Below are 21,485 nucleotides of genomic sequence, written 5' to 3'. Positions count from 1 at the left end.
TATTCAAAGCTCAGACATTTATCACCATGCCTAGTTTGAAAGAGCCCTTTGAGGCTTTCAGAAAGAGGGTTATAGGTGCCTTAAAGTTTGAGAAGGAATTGTCCAGAAGATTATCTATCTACAAGTGAAGAAGATTTGAAACAACTGCCAGCTTGTCCAGGCTAGGTCATTGCATCAAGTTCAGAGGAGAACACAAATACTAAAAGAAGTCTCTATGATGCACAGAATTTCATCACGGTCCCTACAGGTACTCTTGCCACTGGTAATTTCAAAATGCACAAGTCTACCAATAGAAAGAGGCTGCATAAAGTAGTATTACATAGGAGATGTACCAGGGGAAACCTTTGCTATCCATAAAGAATGTCAGGGCAAGACTCAAGTTTGTTTATGTACCTGCCTACTCAGTGGTGCCAAGATAATGTAGGAAAGTCAATGATTTTAACTTGCCCAACACCAGAGACAGTGAAATAAATGTGTGAATTTTGAATTTAGCAATGGCATTAATTTACTAAATACTTTGCTAAGGCTCTTACTTTATTCTACTTACCTTTCTCTGTAAAGGCAGTCTTCGGCCATTAGGCTTACATCAAGGTGACTGAAGCACACTCATTTTAAAAAAACAGAACAATACAATTTATTGACAAAGAGAAAGGGACACAAGACAGATGAGACAAACATATAACAAAGATGAGACAGGCTGTTTACTAGCTATCTAGAGTTCAAATTTATCTTGGCACAAATAAACAGTTTTTCAGTATCAAATCTTTAAGGATGGTGGCCAGTGTTGTGCGGAGTTGTTGCTGTTGTTGCTCCGGGTTCAAGTGGAGGATTCTTCTTGCGTTGAAGTGCACTGTTTCTCTTTGAGACATGGTCCTTTGTCCTTGGTGTGCCGTGCCTTTCTCAATTAGGCTCTTTGCTGTGTCCTCTGCAACGTCTTAGTGAACAACCATACTTTAGTTTTACTCTGCTGTTTTTGGTTGCATGCGTTTTCTTTTAACACTTTAATGCACAATTTTGTCATGTAGTGATGATGCATTCTCAGAATATCCTTGGGAAAAATCACGTTTATAGTGGCTTGTCATATTATGTCTGCTACGGAAGGGAAAGTACATTGGCGGAATCTAGGCCTCTACTAACACAACAGGTAACAAGAATGTTTAAAACTTGTCAAATGGACTACAGGGACAAAATGTGAAACATAAGTTTAGATATGAACAGAGAAAGTCTCATGAAGTGAACTACTTGTATGAAAACAGTTAATAATTTAAGTTTACCAAACGTTTTGGAGCAGGTTTAGCGTGCACTAAGAAGGTCAGCATTACAAGAAGTAAGCTGTGTTTCAAGTTTGCAAATTTATAGGTGTGGAGTGTATATATATAGTGTTGGAGAGAACAGATTTAAAAGTCAGTTTTTGAACTTTGAATATGATTTGATCTCAAACAGGAAACCAGGGTAGACAAATCACATACACCTCTTGTAATCTATAGATTTGTAATGGTGAAAAAACATTAAGAGGATTTCAGTAGTCCAAGTATGAGGTAATAATAGCAGGGCAGAACACTGTTTATAATACCTGTTTATAGTACCTGTTTATAATAAGCACACACAGAGTAAGGGAATGTTATCATATAATGAGTTTAATAAACTTTTTAAATTAATAATTACATTTGGTATAAGTATATACAGTACATTTATAAAAGGAAGACAACATTGCTTTCCATGAAAAACAAGGTTTACAGACCCCCCCCTTCCATTTTTAGTAAATAATAAATTGCACAGATATGTAATTAACTTAGTATTTCCAAAATAAAATTGACTGTTTCAAATTGAGAAGAAATTCCCCCACTTGCATACTGCAAGTGATGATTGTATGCATAATTGTGACATTATTACATTTAGAGTCATTCATAAAGATAATGGTAAAGATCTACAAAGGCACCAAAGTAACGCATAGTGTGAGCTACTGTATAATATAGTTTGCTTGCCGCAACACCTTTGATGTAAATAACTTGCATTCCGTCCCTCAGGAACACAAACAATCTGCAGGTGGCAGGACTTAGTACAGTGACGAAACTGCTTCTCCTCTTCCATCCAAAAAGCACCACTTTCTGAGAAGCAATCACATCACATTTCCATATGGCAGCTTTAACAAACCTTGTATTGCAAACAGACTTAAACATTACACAACTCGGCAGATGAATTGTAGATGGAGTTCACTCTTTCCACATAACTTGCATATGGCTCCAGTTCATCCACTTCCTATGAATAAAATAAAATCATCTCTTTAAAGAAATCCTGTGTGTTTTTTTTTTTTTTTTCTGTACTTATATCTAGGCATGTGTTTTAACATATAATCCTCAAATATAAGTATGGTACAGTAATATCACCCGATGTGTCACTGTGATCTCTTAAGAGAATAATGTGGAATTTTGGTGAATTAGAGTCCTTCACTGAATAGCTGTCTATATCTATTCTGTACTATATTACTGTACTGTAGTAAAGCTTAGTTTTCAAAATATATATATCTACACCCTGTAAGAAAAGCGCTATATAGCGCCTGACCCTGCACAGACTGACGCAGAGGCACGTGTAAAATTCACACAGGCTTTATTAGTTCTTCAGCTGTGGGGCACGTCTTCCCCGTGTCCCACAGGCCCAACACAGTCCCAAAGCACTTTACACAACACAAAAGCAACAACTCTCCACCTTGCACCAACAATCCTTCCTCTAGCACCACCACTCCTCTTAGGCAACCTCGTCCTCTTCCTCCCAATTCTGACTCCTCGAGTGGTGGTGGCTGGGCCCTTTTATGGCCCACCTGGAAGCGTTCCAGGTGATTAACCACCTGGTCCTAATTGCACTTCAGGGTGGGGCTGAAGACTCATGCAGCCGGGCAGTTGGATGCAGATAACCCCCCTTGCGGCCACCCCGGGCCCCAACCAAGCTGTGGAGGACTCCATCTCCCATGGAGCCCTGCGGGTGGTTGGGGAATCACCGTCGGCCAGGGAGGCTGCCACCAAGCGTCCCGGGGGAGGTATTGGACTGCCCATGGCGGCTCCCCCGGAACATAAGTAGCAGGGGCATCCCTGCCGGGCATGGGACCCAGCTGTCCTTCACAGCTCGAAATCATGTGCAGTACGAGTAAGATAATAGTAGTAGTATATGGTGTATAATTTAAGGCCAATATATTAAAAGAATAGATAAGTAAAATTTTGATTTTTGTTCCTGCAAAAACTTTCATCAATGCTGCTATAATGTTTACTCAGTCACCAATCTCCTTTGAGGCTAATAATGGACTAGAAGTGAAGGTAACACCAAATAGTGAATTTACTGTCTATCAGTAAGACAGAAATGTGAGTGAGAAACAGGTAGTTATGGCTATCCCATTTTATTCTCTTGCTGGCCTTCTGTGGTGACATTGCTCATTGTGGTCGTTATTTTTCTATATCTTAAAACAGGATTTAGAAATGGATATGTTGTCTTCAGTAACTGACCAAGCATTAGACCATTATTATATTCTGCCAGTAACATTGAGACATCTCCTGATCCCCTTCTTTCGCAGGCTGACTGAGCATATCCTAAATCAAGGCATTGCTGTATAGTTTGAAAACACCACTCTGGTGGAAAAAAGCTCTACTGGAAATCAGTAAAACAGCAGAAAAGATTATACAGTGGTGCTTGAAAGTTTGTGAACCCTTTAGAATTTTCTATATTTCTGCATAAATATAACCTAAAACATCATCAGATTTTCACTCAAGTCCTAAAAGTAGATAAAGAGAAATCAGTTAAACAAATGAGACAAAAATATTATACTTGGTAATTTATTTATTGAGGAAAATGATCGAATATTACATATTTATGAGTGGCAAAAGTATGTGAACCTTTGCTTTCAGTATCTGGTGTGACCCCCCTTTGCAGCAATAACTGCAACTAAACGTTTCCGGTAACTTTTGATCATTCCTGCACACTGGCTTGGAGGAATTTTAGCCCATTCCTCCGTACAGAACAGCTTCAACTCTGGGATGTTGGTGGGTTTCCTCACATTAACTGCTTGCTTCAGGTCCTTCCACAACATTTCAAATTGATTAAGGTCAGGACTTTGACTTGGCCATTCCAAAACATTAACTTTATTCTTCTTTAACCATTCTTTGGTAGAACGACTTGTGTGCTTAGGGTCGTTGTCTTGCTGCATGACCCACCTTCTCTTGAGATTCAGTTCATGGACAGATGGCCTGGCATTTTCCTTTAGAATTCTCTGATATAATTCAGAATTCATTGTTCCATCGATGAAGGCAAGCCATCCTGGCCCAGATGCAGCACAACAGGCCCAAACCATGATACTACCACCACCATGTTTCACAGATGAGATAAGGTTCTTATGCTGGAATGCAGTGTTTTGCTTTCTCCAAACATAACGCTTTTCATTTAAACCAAAAAGTTCTATTTTGGTCTCATCCGTCCAAAAAAAATACTTCCAATAGCCTTCTGGTTTGTCCACGTGATCTTTAGCAAACTGCAGATGAGCAGCAATTTCTTTTTGAAGAACAGTGGCTTTCTCCTTGCAACCCTGCCATGCACACCATTGTTGTTCAGTGTTCTCCTGATGGTGGACTCATGAACATGAACATTAACCCATGTGAGAGAGGCCTTCAGTTGCTTAGAAGTTACCCAGGGGTCCTTTGTGACCTCGCCGACTATTACCGCCTTGCTCTTGGAGTGATCTTTGTTGGTCGACCACTCCTGGGGAGGGTAACAATGGTCTTGAATTTCCTCCATTTGTACACAATCTGTCTGACTGTGGATTGGTGGAGTCCAAACTCTTTACAGATGGTTTTGTAACCTTATCCAGCCTGATGAGCATCAACAACTCTTTTTCTGAAGGTCCTCAGAAATCTCCTTTGTTCGTGCCATGATACACTTCCACAAACATGTGTTGTGAAGATCAGACTTTGATAGATCCCTGTTCTTTAAATAACACAGGGTGCCCACTCACACCTGATTGTCATCCCATTGATTGAAAACACCTGACTTTAATTTCACCTTCAAACAAACTGCTAATCCTAGAGGTTCACATACTTTTGTCACTCACAAATATGTAATATTGTTTTTTCTTATCATAAAACATATAAAAAGTGCAGACATAGTTCTATGCATATATTTTATAGTGTAGTTTATATTGGGCAATGTGTTGGTATTTAATACTGTGTTTTTGTAAGGGCAAAGAAAAAACTGCCTGCCTGTCAAACCAGGACTCCGTGACTTCATTTGTACCAGTACAAGTAAATTAGAGAATGAGATCATTTATGCCATTTAACTTTATATTTTGTTCTCTGATAACAGTTTGCATATAAAAAAGTATTTTTTTATCTAGATGTTTACTTATGTTTATGCTGATTGGTGCAAATAAAATTATTTTTAAAATGTGTTATGCAAATGCACCTAAATAAAAATACTCTGTTAGTTGTCTCCAGTCTGCCATGTTGCATTAAACAACCGCACATTGGACAACAACAACATTTATTTCTATAGCACATTTTCATACAAATGATGTAGCTCAAAGTGCTTTACATGATGAAGAAAGAGAAAAAAGACAAAATAAATAAGAATTAAAATTAGGGAACACTAATTATTCCATCCATCCTCTTCCGCTTATCCGAGGTCGGGTCGCGGGGGCAGCAGCTTAAGCAGAGAGGCCCAGACTTCCCTCTCCTCGGCCACTTCTTCCAGCTCTTTGGGAGAATCCCAAGGCGTTCCCAGGCCAGCCGGGAGACATAGTCCCTCCAGCGTGTCCTGGGTCTTCCCCGGGGCCTCCTCCCGGTTGGACGTGCCCGGAACACCTCACCAGGGAGGCGTCCAGGAGGCATCCTGATCAGATGCCCGAGCCACATCATCTGACTCCTCTCGATGCGGAGGAGCAGCGGCTCTACTCTGAGCCCCTCCCGGATGACTGAGCTTCTCACCCTATCTTTAAGGGTAATTAACATAGAATAAAAGTAAGGTCCGATGGCCAGGGAGGACAGAAAAAACAAAAAAAGAAACTCCAGACGGCTGGCAAAAAAAATAAAATCTGCAGGGGTTCCAGGCCACGAGACCACCCAGCCCCCTCTAGGCATTCTACCTAACATAAATGACCTCAGTCAGTCCTCATTGTATCCAGTTTGTGTAAATAAAGGATATACAGTACATGTTCCAGTTTATTTATAATAATGACTGAAGACTCTTCTTTATCTACCAAGCATTTTCCACAACAGTTTTATGTAATCAGGGGTAGGTTTTGGAAAAAAAACATGTAATATTAGATTTTTAATAAAGTTAATTCAAAGAAAGCAGTAAGATTGGTTGAAGAGAAGTGCAACTGATAGCTTAAGGAGCATAAAGCCTAGCCTTATAGCTATTTCTGCCCAATGACTGGTCTATCCCAGTCCAGAAAGGATACACATGGGGATGGAACTAGAGGTGGAAAAGAAAAAAGGAGAGAAGGGGAGAGATGGGAAAAGACAAAAAGAGAGGAGACAGTCTTGCCGGGAAAAGAAAAGCCCTAGAAAAAGACAAATGAAAAGAAAGACAAAAAATATTCAGGATGACAAAATGTAAGTATTGGTCACACAAAAGTTAATTTACAAAGAGAAAGTGTATAAAATAAAAGCAAGGAAAAAAAATAACCAGTAGGTGAGCATAAGAACTAAAACGATGTGTTGCACAAAGTTTGCAAAGAAAATAGAAAGAGAGATAAAAAAATGAAGATACGCTGGTGGAAGAACAGAGTGTATCAGTTGGTACAAGACACGGAAGGCTTGAAAATATGGTTTCAACTATGAGAACTGTTGGGTAGTGTGGTATTTTCTGATGTTGTTAGACACAGAGTTTAGAGGAGCTGTATGTGGTGAAATGAGAGAAGAGTAAACTGAGTTGCAACAAGGCATATAAGTAAGAAGTCTATTAGTTTCTTTTCTTGTTTGGTTTGAGGTACAACCTTAAGTGAAGGGGACAATTCTGTTTTTGTTTTGTGGCCATCACTCTCTCAAGCTATGATTTGGGCCCCCATCAGAAAGTGTGTAACCAGAACTCAGTGGGTTGTTGTATATTATTATGAATATTTTGTTGCCCACGGGGTTAATTAAATTCCAAATATAACTGTATTATTGTAAAATTTGGATATATTGTAACATTTGGATATCCAGTGCAGCTATTAGAAGCATTTAAGTAGAAAGTTTTTCTTGTTCCAAACCCTTTGGTATATTGTTATTGTGTTGGGTAACACCATATCAAATACCATAAAATATGAGATCATGGTAAAGTGAATGTCAATGTGAATAACACAGGTGAGACACCATATTAAAGAACTCGGGGCCCTGCCCCTTATATATCTAAAAAGGGGTACAATTGTTCCATTTATATAACAATACTATATTTGTAACAGTGTATGCCATGCTTAGTCTATAACCTAAAATATTCCTTATATAAAAAATTGAAATGAATATCATCCTGCCCAGGTATGTTGCCCACCCTATGCCAGGTGTTACCTACAACTCTTAAATGGATAAAGAAGGAAACAATTTTCCATTTGAATAAATTATTTAAAAGAGGCTGAAGTTCAGAAGTGATGGGTTACACAGGTTGATTATACCTTTGTACAATGTAATAGTATAACAAACTGTATATTAAATGAATGAAAGTTTCATTACCAAAGAATACAGTGCAAGATTGAATGAGGATTGAAATTCAACCCTTTATTTTAAACTTTATATACATCCCTGCAAATGTGGTTCTATATTCTGCAACACCTAAGTAGGATAAAAGCATTTTAAATGTTTGCAAATGTCCAGTCTTCTTTTAAAAGAATTAAAATAAAATTATATAATTCTTATATCTTACATTGTATACCTAAGAGGTGAACAAAGCTTTAGCATTATTGCTTCTTCACTAATAAAAATAATGTAACAAAATTGTTTACCATCATTTTGCTGGGGACAGCCACAACAGGAGGAGCTGGTGCAGGCATGGTGGCTTTGTTACAGTTTCTGTATGATCAAAAAGGACACATAATCAGATTAGAAGACGCAAGCACAAAGTTGACCATTGACTTTAGCCCCACAGTACCTTGGTAGTACATACACCTATGCACATTTTTTCCTTCAAGCATGATCTTTGATATGGAAAATTCACAACTTAAACAACATTTTATATCGATTTGTCACTCTAATTCACATCAGCCAGGCCATTCCACAAAATCCCACCCCTCCAAATATCTAAATCATTCCTTACGTAAGCAGTGAAGTTTAAGAGTAGGAACACAGAGTCATTAGATGGTACCCTAACCTCTTCTAGGACTGGGACATTTTTGTGGTGGGAGTGTGATGGGAGGTGATCCTTGGCAATATCTTGTATATGCACCTGATAGGGTTACTGTTGGAAAAAATATTTAATAATCCTTTAGGATCATGGACTCTTAGGTTCATAAGGCTTTTCTGACTGTGCTAACATTGTTTTGTTTTTTTTTTTTCTTTGAAATGCAGCTGTGTTCATCTTATTTTTGAAAGGATACCATATGTAACAAAGGCAATTTACTGTATACTGAGTTTTGCTTTAAAGATTTCAGACACTTCTCTTGGAACCAGTCTCTGCCCTTAAGTCTCAGGAATAAGAATATGTTGCATTTTTCATAAGTTCACCCTATTTTACCCTTTTAAGAAAATGTTCTTAAATATAATTTGCATGCTATCAGCTATATGCTAAAATGTTCTTGTATACTGATATCTATAAAAGCTTTGGCCAAACAAGAGTTAATAGCATTTCTTTGATTATACAGCAAGAACAGAAAGCTTGCTTGTTGTGCTTCAGAGGCTCTTTTCTTAAATATATTTCTTATATAATTCCTGAGAGCCTTTATATTCTATTGAAGAAGTGAACCAGAAATCAAGAGGAATTTGGGATCAAGTGTCCTTTTACCCATGACAAAATGAGGGGAGGAGTTATACAAAGAAGAATTCATTAACTACACTAATGATAGACTTCATTTACTGTAATTAAAGAGATCCTTACCCAGAACAGGAATACCAGAACTCACTGTAAACCTGGTAGCCACATAATAAGGCTCAGTTGGAAAAAGACAGGTGAAACTATCCATAAGAAGGAGGATGAAGGTTTGGTGTACTGCCAGTAAGGCTATAGGCCAAAATGGGATGAATCTTAACATACTAGACCTTGGTAAAGGAAACTGGTTTGTGAACATGTGGAATACTACTACTACTACTATTACTACTACTACTACTGTAACACTGACTAATAATAATAATAATAATAATAATATTAATACTGCTGATTCTGTGCAGACAGCAGCACTGAGGGTTCGCACAGCACATGCTTGACATACTCACTTTAAATGCCAATTATTTTATTCTCATGGTTGCTTGGGTGGAAACTAATGACTTTGGATACAGAACCACTACAAGATGTTTGTCATCTTTGGTGGGCATAAATGTATATCTGTACAAATATATCTGGAATTTATTGATTCCAAATCCGTTTTTTTCAGGAGGGTTAGATATTCCTTTTCTCTCAGTGTGCATGATGTGAATGCTATTGGGGTTTGTAGCATTTTAATCTATCAAAAAAAGTTGTAGTCAAGTTTAATCTGTTTCTGGATGTCCAGCGCTTTTGTACTTTGCTATGAAGTAAGATTTTTTTTTTATTAATGGCATGATATGTTGCAATCAGTGTCTGCTTTGATGGAATCTGCATCTTCATGATAGGCTTTACTAATTGATTATTTTATTGCTTTTCAAAATGCAGTAATGAGGAAAATATCGTACCACCAGACACAAAGAGTGATGTTGTACATTAAAAAAGAATAAATCATAGCTTACCTAAAATTAGATAAATGCTTTCTTATAAAATAAAATGATGTTGCAATAATAAGACAAATGAGGAGAATAACACCAGGAATAGCAATCCAGAAAATCCATGAGTCAAGACCTGCAATGTATAAATACCCAAGTTAGTACAGAAGTAAATTAGTATTACTGGTATTTATATTTTTATATAGTGAACTGTAAAGCAGTTGATTTTATATTATTGTTTTAAAAAAACACATACAGGCTTCTAATGAACTGCTGGTTTGAAAGTTTTTTGTGTTGTGTATTTTATAGAATTTGTTTGAGTTTATAAATGTTTCCAAAGCTTACTCATGAAGAGAAGCTGAATTCCATTTAAAAGATGGTTGCCTCATTAGAAACAGAAAACACTCAATGCTGTTTTAGGACAAAGCAGGCATTGCCCATTCTCCTAGGCTTAAGTGGCACAATATATTATATATTGTAATATAATATTATAAAATAATATTATGAAAGAAGATTTAATAGAGATGAAGGCATCCAGCCATGCCTTCCCCACTTGCATTCCAAATTAAGTGACTGCACTCCATCTTGTATCAGGATCTGCCTGCACTTCATTTGATAACAAGGGTGTAAATAAGAGTTGCCCTGGCATCTCTCTAGAAGCTTCTCTGCAGCTTTCTTTTGTCAGAATGTGCTTAATGGTCTCAAGCAAGGACAAAGACTTTTAATTCAAGGTATGACAACTAAGATGGACAGAAGAAATCTCTTATGAGGACACACTCATTCTGTAACTGGAAGTGACTTTAATCCAATCAGGAGAAGTTACACATTCCTTTAAAACTAGTTACTCTCATTCTCTGGCATATTTCTCTGGACACTCTCACTGAAATCCCAGGAGATTTTCTCAGAGTATCCTCTCTGGGATTCTCCCGTGGAGGGGGAACTCTTCAACATAAGATATATCCTCTGAAACCTGCACTCTAAAATTAAAAAGCTGATGAGCCATTCTCTGTTTGGGGAGCAGGGAACTGACAACCGCTTTCTCTTTCCCTTTTTGGATCAGAAATTGACAATCTCTCTGCCAAAGCAAGCTGTGGGCCAGTGGACTGAGAAACAGTTTTTACTTCAAGAAGGGAATTTCAACATCTAAACTCTTGTGCCAGAAAGTAAAATGATTTTTCCTATGAAGTTGCAGAAGACACATCAAAGGGCTTAGCAGGAGAAAGCAAACTGAGAAAGCAGCTTCACAGACCACCACAAACAAAGGATCATGCAGCAAGGAGAGAGAAGGAACTCTAATGCAAGAAGAATCTTCCACTTGAGCACTAAGCAACAACAAAGCAATAACTCCATACAAGATAGGACATCCTCCTTAAAGACTTGGTATTGTAAAACTATTTATCTGTGCCAAGATAAATCAGAACTCTAAATAGCAAGAAAACAGCCAGCTTTTCTGAGTGTTATATATTTTTCTGTGTAGTCTGTCTGCATCCTGTCTTATATGTCGACATACATATGTAGTTACAATATATCTATAAACATTGTGTTTATCAATAAATTGTATTATTCTGTTTCTTAAACAAGCATGCTTTAGTTACCTTGATGTAAGTCTAAAGGCTGGAGACCCCTTCCTACAACAGAGGAGGTAAGGTAAAGAAAGTAGGAGCCTTGCCAAATTATTTGGTTAATTACCAGTATTACCGAAGGCAAACTTTTAATTAACTAACCAAGTTAAAATTCATTTTTCCATTTCCTACATTTATTGGTACCCCCTTGGTGGGTGTCTTATTGATTATTAATTATCAATTCCTACACTGTCTAGTTTCCCAAGAATTGAATATTGACATGGACCAGGTCATTATAAAATACATTTATTGCTGTATGCTTTTAAAACATACATCAATATAAGTTTTATACAACCTTAGAATATAAGAGTTGATAAATGAGAGGAAACTGTTGAGCCCATCAGTTTCATTTGTTTAATTAATAGGCAGATTATTAGGATAACAGTACAAACCCAAGGTCTGATTTTTTGATATCCTCCAGAGTCAGTTTGTACATTTTCTGACTCTGGTAAACAGAAAACCAGATTATGAAATGCTTTCAAGGCAGGGAACATTCCAATCACACGACACACTCAAACACACACTCACATTTGTGTCATATTTTAAGAACCTAGAAAAAGTTTTCGTGAACAAAAGGACAGTGTGCAGATTTAATAGAGACAGTTATAGGGCCTGGAAAGCCACGAGACAATTAAAAGTTGTCAGTAATGTAGAATATCTTTTGAATATTGGAGAACATTAATTGAATCAGAATCTGAACACAGTGAGAAATGTGCAGATCATTCTGCCAAGGTGTAAATAATTTCAACTTTTGTTAGGAATTTTAGGTAATAGCTTGAAAAGTGTTTAAAGCTACAGGGTCAAATATTAAATTCTGCAAAGGCCAGCATTATATTGCATCCTAAAACTTCATGGAGGTGTATGCATTGTGATACATTTAACATAAGTACATTATGCCCTTGATTATAGCCAAAACGAACAAAGGCAGAAAGTATGCATCCACTGAAAGCAGTCAAACAAAGATCTATCTACAAGTTAAGAGCTAAGTGGCAGCAACATTAGATAATGAAACATGTGTGATACTTTGTGCCTGCAGTCAATGGGCACTGGAAACTTTTGGGGTATATTGTTGTTTGTAACAAAGATCAAGCCAATAGCAAGTGAGGAGACACAGTCAGTTGCTCATTGTCCAAGCTATCCATTTTTATTAACGTGCAAAAGTGCAAGCAAATAGAAAATAAATCAATAATAAAATCATAATAAATAAAATTTCCATTAAATAAAAACAAACAAACAGTATCAGGGAGAGTCAAAACTTGTCCTAAAGGGTATACTCCAGACATGCACACCTGCAACACTCTCACACACAGCTCTGTCACAGTCCTGCCTCTGCTACCCATCGTCCTCAGGATATAGAGTAAAAATCCCAGAAACGCCCACACGCAGCTCCATTACCACATTGCCTCCATAACATATCCTTCACTGCTACTCAGAAAATGTTCAGTAGATCTGGACCATGCTGTAAACATGGTTCCTCCACTCCAGAACACCAGCTCATACTCTATCCTATTGGCTCTTCTGATGCTTACTACTCCTGCTCTTTGGCAGCTCTTAACCTACTTTTTAATTGTAGAGATAATTAGCATTCAACTCTCTGTCAATTTCACGAGTGCACAGGATTGCACATCAACTAACCCTAATAAACGGGTTTAGCTGTCTCATTATTTTGAGCTCGTGGCACGGGGTATAACAACATTGTGCTGCCCTACATTTATTATGTATTTAATAAAACTAAGACAGTCAGAATATACAAAAACTGAAGTTTGATGTTAAAATTATGGCTGTTATCTTCCTCTATCAAAAGGTTCCTTGAGTAATTTAATAGTCTCGATATGTATCGGGGTAAATGGTGAGGCTGGGTAAAATGAAGAGACTAACCACTTATGGTGGGATCACACATAGGAGTACTATGTGAGGATACAAGACACAATGTTTTTTTTTTTTAACAACAGCCCTTTCTATAAATAGCCAATACATTTCCCAGAAGCAAATCTCGACTATCCATTTCTAAAATAATAGTAATAATAGTTTTTGAGTGGTAATTTGCTTTCCATTTTCCCTAAACATTATTGAACCTCAAGTACAAATTCAGAATTCTTAACTGGCAACACACTTTATTTTTATTTAACAACAATAAAATGCTTTGGAGTCTGTCTTCAAAAATTATTTCAGTAATATTCTCCAACCTTTATGTTCTGGAACTGTGAAATTCCTACTCTGTGTTTGGTTCCATGTTTTGTGCTCCACTTTGCAGAAAATATCTTCTAGTGATGTGTTAGCAGGTATAATGATCCAGCTTTCCACTGAAAAGGTACCATTGAGATTTGCAGAATTCGTCTGAGTGGAACCGTCCCCAGTTGTCCAGGAAATGTTTGCTGCTGGTTTCCCATTGGATGCTTGACAAACAAGCTTGAGCTTCCTGTCAGACAAACGCTCAACATTTGTATATATATCTGGAGAGACTGGAAGATATACAAAAATAGAAAAATAAGTAAACAAACATGTTCAAAGTAACATTTGCATTTATTTAATATATTTGATGCTGTTAATATATCTATGGTATTTTTTTTGTATGTAAAAGCACTGATGACACTGTCTCCCCACAAAATAGTAAAGGCAATTACTCATGCAACACTTACTGACTCAGAAGAGACAGGGTATAAAGAATGAAAATGACCAGGTGTGGTGGAGTTATTTCTAGCATATAAGATGATAAATATTGTGTATGTCTTTATTTATAAACCGGACAAAACAATTGTAATATTACCATTTCAGGAGACATGTTTTACTTCATTGATGAGAGCAGAGGTGCTTTAATGTTTACCTAACCAACTCCCCCAGTCTTTAGGACTGACCAGAATGTGAAATTTATGATGAGGGGGCATGGAGCATCAGACCAGCTTGGCAAGGGTGGCTGTGTTTGGACTTAGAGTCTATTAACCATCCACTGCAGGAAAGCCATTAACTGCCTAAACAAAGCATCTGGGGGACAAGTTGTACCTGACCACTTTTATTGGTACCTGGCCCAGAAAGGGACAGATAAACTAATTTTGTCAGTCTAAAGTATGGTTGTTTATGATTGGTTTTGAATTGGTGGCCATTCTGCACTATGACTCCCCATTGGTTTGTGTTTTGTGGTAAGAGTATTATAAAGTTGGTCACCTCTCTCACACCATCTAGACATGAAGACAGAGCCATTATGAAGACAACTCAATCTCGGCAGCCATATTGAGACTGGCATATCCACAAGTCATACAATAATGAGACTAGTCATAATACTAATAAATTTACCAAAAGTAAGAGCAATAGTTTTGATCTCCTGGGTATTCTGGGTATTCATGATTTAATTGAGATAATGAACATGAAACTATTATTAAGGAAAATATATACTGAGCGGATTGGTGAACTTTTCAAAAGAGCAGGTGCAGCTGGTACAGTTTCAAATAAGATGGGCCGTGATGGTAAGATACAGTTTAACTGAAAAAAGCGGAAGCCTTGTTGCATTTGTCATCTGTAGTACAAGCACAGGACCAATGGGCCAATTCTAAACTATGATGTTTAGTACATTGGGTATGCATATAGTGATCAAACAACTCTGGTGTTGGCCTACAGGGGAAATGATGAGGGTTGCATAACCATAATGTCTCATGGTGGTAATGCCAGTCTATTCTGGTAAAGCTTGATGGCAGTCAAGAGTTACACTATGGGTGGAAAAGCACAATTAATTCAACCCCTAATGTACAAATAGTGGCCACAAATGTTAGTTTGGAGGGGCCCATATGGTTTGGGTTTTGTGGTAAGACTATTATTAAGTTGGCCACCTTGTCTTTTCTTTCTTTCTCTTTCACCATCTGGCCATGAAGAGAGGGCCATTATGAAGACAACTCTATCTCAACAGCCATAATTCTGTTAGTCTAAAGTATAGCTGTTTTTTTTATTAATTTTGAATTGGAGGCCATTCTGTACTATGACACCCCATTGGAATGTTAAAGGTCTTGTCAAAGTCAGATTCCCAAAGCCATTTCAGGTTGTTCAGCTTTCGCATCTTGGCTTCCCCAGTCACCCCATAAGACTGACAGAAAAGATGGTCTTATTGTCTTATCTGGTGCATGAGTGAGAAGTGAGAGGGAGAAATTGGATGTACTCGTGGTGCCAACTGTCAAGGTCAAGTTTATGAATCCAGTTCAGGATGGAAAACACACGCAGAAAGTCACCCAGTACCACAAAAGAGATGACTGAATTACACCTGTAAGAAGTATGTGATCTGTTTGCATCTCATGTCCTTGCAAGATACTGATAAACAGAGCCTCAGAGTCAGAATTCTGCTACATTAGATTACACTGGTTCTCTTATCAATACTTAACCTTGCAGAGAAGTAGCATCAAGACTGGGTCAAACATCAAGAGTGCTAAAGGCAAAAGATAACATTTAACAAAAACATAAGTCATTGAAAATAATTAATATAAAACCAATAAGTGAAAATCATTTAACAGTAAAAATCAGCTCTCACAGTCTCAACCATGATCTTAAGGGTAGAGTTAGTATATTTGAAGGAGTGAGGAGCAGTTATAGATGAGCCTGTGATGGTCAGAATTTTTATTCTAACAGTAATAAGGAAACCAGAAGTATAGTAATTTTAATTTGCAAAACAACCACTGATGTAGTGCCTTACACTGAGGGGCAATATATTAATAGAGTTGGGAGTCTATACAAATCTAAATATTTTTTTTTCTTCTAAATTATATTTACTAAGAATGGATGATAGAGAATTCATGCATAAGGGTCTTGCATTGGTTGTCACTTTGAGCAGTTATAATCTTATAATGGCTGCAGCTTTTTATTTTTTGTAATAAATCCAGACTTTGATAGATATTCAGCAATTGCAACCGTAAGATCTAAATCTATGATGTTAATTTTACAGTTTTTAGGATTATAATCTATCTACCTCTTTAGATTTTCATATCTGAACTTTTAAGAATACTGTTCATTTTCACTTTTGCATAACAGTTACTAGAACTGATTACTTTTTATCAAAAATAATTTACTATCCTTTATTAAATCTTGTAAGCATGAACCTGTTGTTATCTCAGGCCATGTAATATTTATTTTGGATCACAAGTTATGATAAACAAATCCAACTCACAACTGGTGACTTAATCCATTAATGTTAGGGAGGTGGCAAGCATTAAGATGACAATTAGGCACAAGCAGCTGTAGTAGCAGACAAGACCGTAAGAAATTAGCTAGCAGCAGATATTCAGTAAGCAAGATTTTCTAGATTGAACAGTACTTAGCGGTGAGGAAAGTAGAGCAGTTAAGAGGACGACAGCGTAAGGGATCATTAATACAAAGGAATACAAATGGTAAGAGTGGAGAGCTTAAAGTAAAGAAATAGAGGAGCTCAGAGTTAGGAAAACAGAAAGAGAAAAGTAAAAACCTGACAGAAGAAGAAACAGCAGGCCATTGAGGGGGAGAATATTATATGAGTTTAAGGGGTCAGAAGGTGTAAAATAACTGTAGCAGTTCTTTAATCAATTTTTTTGGATTGATTTTTGCCATTAAGTTAAATCATTTATATTTACTACAAAACGCTGCACAGTTTTAGTAACCCAAAGACAATTTTAATAATGAATCCAGTGCAATACAAGTCCTGTTGGATGATGGACTTTTTAGAGGACAGCTTGGAGAACCAGTATTCTATGAGAGTTACATCTGCAGGAGATGCCAGCTGATCCAGCACCTCTAGCTCAGGGTCACTGAACTTGGTGGAGGAGTTGGCTGGCTTGTGTTGTAGTAGAGAACTGGCTGACCTGGCCCAGGTGTCCTTCAGAGACATAGTATGCACCCCTAAGGAGGCACGGGAGGAGATTCCAGACCAGAAAGGTAGAGATAGGTGAGTCACAGTCACAAGCCACAAGGTAAAGGGTGCACACTGTCCAGGGACATAAACCCCAGAAATAGAAGTGTCAAACCATTTTCAGGTTCTTGTGGTGTTGGATGGTGTCTCTGAAATGATATGCAAGCACGTGGAACCCCAATGGGCCACCTCAAAAACAGTTCCCAGAATGAGAAAGGTAGTGATAGTTAGGGACTCAATCATTATGGGGATTGAAGCACAGGTTTGCTCCAGAGATGAAGAGTCTTGCACGGTGTGTTGCCTTCTGGGTGCACAATTGAGAGACCTCCAATGGTGGAAAGTCTCTTGGTCAGAGGGGGGATGGATCCAGTTTTCATTATCCATGTTGGAACAAATGACATACTTAAGGGTAGTCTGTCAGTTCTACAATCCAGATTTAAAGAGTGCCAGGATAAAGAGCAGAAATGACAAGGTAGTCTTCTCTGAAGTTCTGCCTGTGCCACTTGCCAGTCCAAGTAAGATTAAGATATGAAGGCTTAATACATGGTTCAGATCTTAGTGTAGTGTAGAAGGGAATAGGCTTATTTGGCATTGGGACTTCTTTAGGAATAGATGGGGACTGTCCCGACAGGTTACATCTGAACTGGAGGGGCACCAATGTGTTTTGGGGCGTATGAGTAGCTTAATTGAGGATTGTTTAAACTAGGGCCTTGGGGGACAGAGAGCTTAGGACAGGCCATATTTAGAACTGTACATGGAGGAACAAATAATAGTGTGAAAATAAAAATGTGTAGTAATGTAAATTCTTTCCCAACATTTAAATGCAAAAGTAAAATAGTAAATAACACATTAAAAATACCATAAATAAAACAAGAGAGTTGGAGTTGTATGTAGCGGAGCATAATTATGATTTTATAGCAATAACAAAAACTAGCTAAATGACAAAAATATGGATGAGCATAAAATAGAAGGATACATATTTTTAGGAAGGATAGATAGAACAGAAAAGGAGGTTGGGTTGCTGTTTATGTCAAACAGAATTTAAACACAAGTCCTATTCAGTTGCATGATTAGCCACACTTAGAGAGGACATGTGACTTCACCTGGAAAGTATTAGTGAAAGAAGTCTTATTTTACAGGGGGATATTATAGTCATGGGGGACTTTAACTACCCGAACATTAATTGGGATAACCTTGCAAAAAGTGGAGTATGGCTGTATGTTAAAGCACCAACATGGGGGATGCCTGACTGGATTGAGTATTTTGTAATTATCAGGATAGACTTTAAGGTGTAGAGGTGATTAAACCATTAGGGTCCATAGTGATTATATTATAAGTGACCATAAAATAATACAGTTTTCAGTGTTTTAAAAGACTAAAACTGTTAAGTTTAACTTTGGTAGAGCAAATTTTGAACAGATGTACAAAATTTAAGTAGGATTGATGGGAATAAGCTTTTAAGTGTGGATACAATCTGCAGTGGGATAGCAAAGAGTTGAAAAGGAAGCTGCAAAGGAAAAAAACAGCTGTATAAGGTGTATAAGACTAATAACTCCAATGTAAATCGTAGGGTGCATGAGAACATGAGGGCAACCATTAAGAAGGATATTAGGCAGGCTAAAAGGCATTTAGAGAGAAGTCACTGTACACTGGGGAAGAACTGAAAAATGGTAAATATTATCCCGGTATATAAAAAAGGTTACCAGGCAGATCCAAGTAACTAGTGACTAGTAAGCTTAATGTGCATCACAGAAAAATTAAATGGAAGGAATTATTAAAGATAAGATTGAGCAGCACATGGCAAGAACGGGAGTTTTACTAAACAGTGAGCAAGTGTTCAAAAGAAGTAGGTCATGTTTTACCAACATGCTGGAATTCTATGAGGAAGCAGCAAAATGGTATGATCAAAACATATGATATTTATGTTGACTTTCAAAATGCATTTGATAAGGTGCCACAGGAAAAATCAAATTAAAAGAAGTGAGACTTAAGAGTGATGTTTGTAGATGGGTGCAAAATTGGATCAGACTCAGGATGCAGAAGATGTGATGAACCTTATCAGAATTAGCTAATGTTAAGAGTGGTGCTCCACAGGGGTCAGTGCCAGGGGCACTGCTATTTTTAAAATATATATAAATGATTTGGATAGAAATATAAATAACAAGCTGGTAAAGTTTACAGATGATACCAAAATAGTTGGATTAGCAGATAATCTGGAATCTGTTGAATCATTACAGAGGGACTTGGACAGCATATAAGCTTGGGGAGATTTGTGGCAGATGAAATTTAAATTCAGTAAATGTAAAGTATTACATGTAGGAAGTAAAATTCTATGCACAATGCAAGGTCTGAAAATCGAAAGTACATCTTATAAGAAGAATTTAGGAGTTGTAGTGGACTCAACACTATCAACTACCAGAGAGTGTTCTGAAGCCATTAAGAAGACACACAGAATATTAGGTTATATAGCATGATCTGTAGAGTACAAGTCCAAGAAGGTTCTGCTCAAGCTTTATAATGCACTGGTGAGACCTCATCTGGAGTACTGTGTGCAGTTTTGGTCTCCAGGCTACAAAAAGGGCATAACAATGTTAGAAAAAATCCGTAGAAGAGCGACTAGGCTGATTCTAGGGCTATAGGGGATTAATTAGAAAGATTAAAAGAGGTGAGACTTTTCAGTTTAAGCAAAAGAAGATTAAGGGGTGACATGATTGAGGTGTTTAAAATTATGAAGGGAATTAGTACAATGGACAAGAACATGGGGAAACAATTGGAGACTTGTTATGGGTAAATTTCACACAAACATTAGGAAGTTAATTTTTTGCACAGAGAACCATTGACATTTGGAATAAGCTAACACTTATTGTGATAGACAGTAAAACTTTTTTAGAAGAATTAACTGGATAGGACTGGCAAGCTTTGTTGAGCTGAATGGCTTGTTCACGTCTAGTTTGTTCTAATGTTCTAATACTATAACTTGTTATATTCCTTGCAATTTAAAGAAAATAAGGCTCAAGTCAAGAATCTCATTTATAAAATATATTCTGTATAGAGAAGTTTGAAAAATTATTGAGACTTTCTCATAATGTTATAAATTCATTGCAAAGTTGGAAAGCTGCAGATACTTATAGTCAGCCAGTGAAATTTTGTTAATTGTGAAAATGTTTATTCAAGCAACAGAAAATAAAATGCTACCAAAAACATTACATGAAGTGTCCATTACTGTACATCCAAAATAAAATAAAATAAACTTGCAAGAATGTACATCATATATATCAATTTCAAATCCAAATTAGATACTGACAAAATGTTATGAGTTGACTAGAGAAAGTGTGCCCCATTATAATACTGCAAGATCAAACTGGACACCAATACTTAGTATCCAATCTTTGCCAGTTGCTTAATGTAAAATGTTATCCTACAGAATCTTATTTTCCCAAAGTTTTAATATCTTTAGATTTAGAAGAAGCCTTTGCTAGAGTTGAATGTGGTTATCTACTTACTGTATTGTGCAAATGTGGGTTTAATCCCAATATATTTGCACAGAATTGCTGAATTTTAGTCCAGAAGCCTCATTCTGTATAAAAATATTATTTTTGATTAATACAAATTATAATGTAGAAGTAAACAAGGATTTCCATTATCATCAACTCTTATTTGCCCATCACTGGAAACAGTAATAGACAAAAGAGATCATGAAGGAAGTGCTTGAAGAGAAAATATAATTTTATGCCAATGATACGGCGCTTTACATTTCAGATCCATACATTTTAGTCATTGGTATTGCTCTTATTAGCAGAATTCCATAACATCTCTAAATTTAAATTGAATTTGAATAAGAGTATATATTTTCAATTTAAATATACTTTTTTTAGCTTAATTCTCTTGCATGGTAGACTATGTCAGATTACCTTTTACTGAATGTATAGAAAAGTTACAATATCTGAGAAATATTATTACAAAAACAAAACAAAAAATCGATTTAAACACAATGTCAGTAATATGGTTGAAAAATGTTAAATAAAATGTTCATACATGGTCCTCCCAATATCTTATTTTGGCTAGGAGAATTAGTATCTTCAAGATGAAAATCCCAAAGCTTCTCTTTCTTTTGATTAATTAGCAACTCCTTCATTAAAAGGTTAGACTTGATTTTAACATCATTTA

General features: G+C 36.8%; 1 protein-coding gene across 2 annotated transcripts in view; it reads right to left on the bottom strand.

The window, feature by feature from the left end:
• Positions 1–1,619: 1,619 nt before the first annotated feature.
• Positions 1,620–21,485, bottom strand: part of si:ch211-214p13.9 (cell surface glycoprotein CD200 receptor 1-A) — a 74,007-nt gene continuing 54,141 nt past the window's right edge. For both annotated transcript variants that reach the window (XM_039743646.1, XM_039743647.1), the window contains 4 exons: positions 13,648–13,923; positions 9,867–9,975; positions 7,955–8,021; positions 1,620–2,259 (listed from right to left, as the gene is read on the bottom strand). In XM_039743646.1, coding sequence (XP_039599580.1) covers positions 2,173–2,259; positions 7,955–8,021; positions 9,867–9,975; positions 13,648–13,923 — 539 coding nt within the window. In that variant the 3' untranslated portion in view covers positions 1,620–2,172. The remainder of the gene's footprint in view (positions 2,260–7,954; positions 8,022–9,866; positions 9,976–13,647; positions 13,924–21,485) is intronic.

The sequence above is a fragment of the Polypterus senegalus genome, chromosome 2, assembly GCF_016835505.1.
Source record: "Polypterus senegalus isolate Bchr_013 chromosome 2, ASM1683550v1, whole genome shotgun sequence".
NCBI lineage: Eukaryota > Metazoa > Chordata > Cladistia > Polypteriformes > Polypteridae > Polypterus > Polypterus senegalus.
This window is presented reverse-complemented; position numbering and strand designations above follow the sequence as displayed.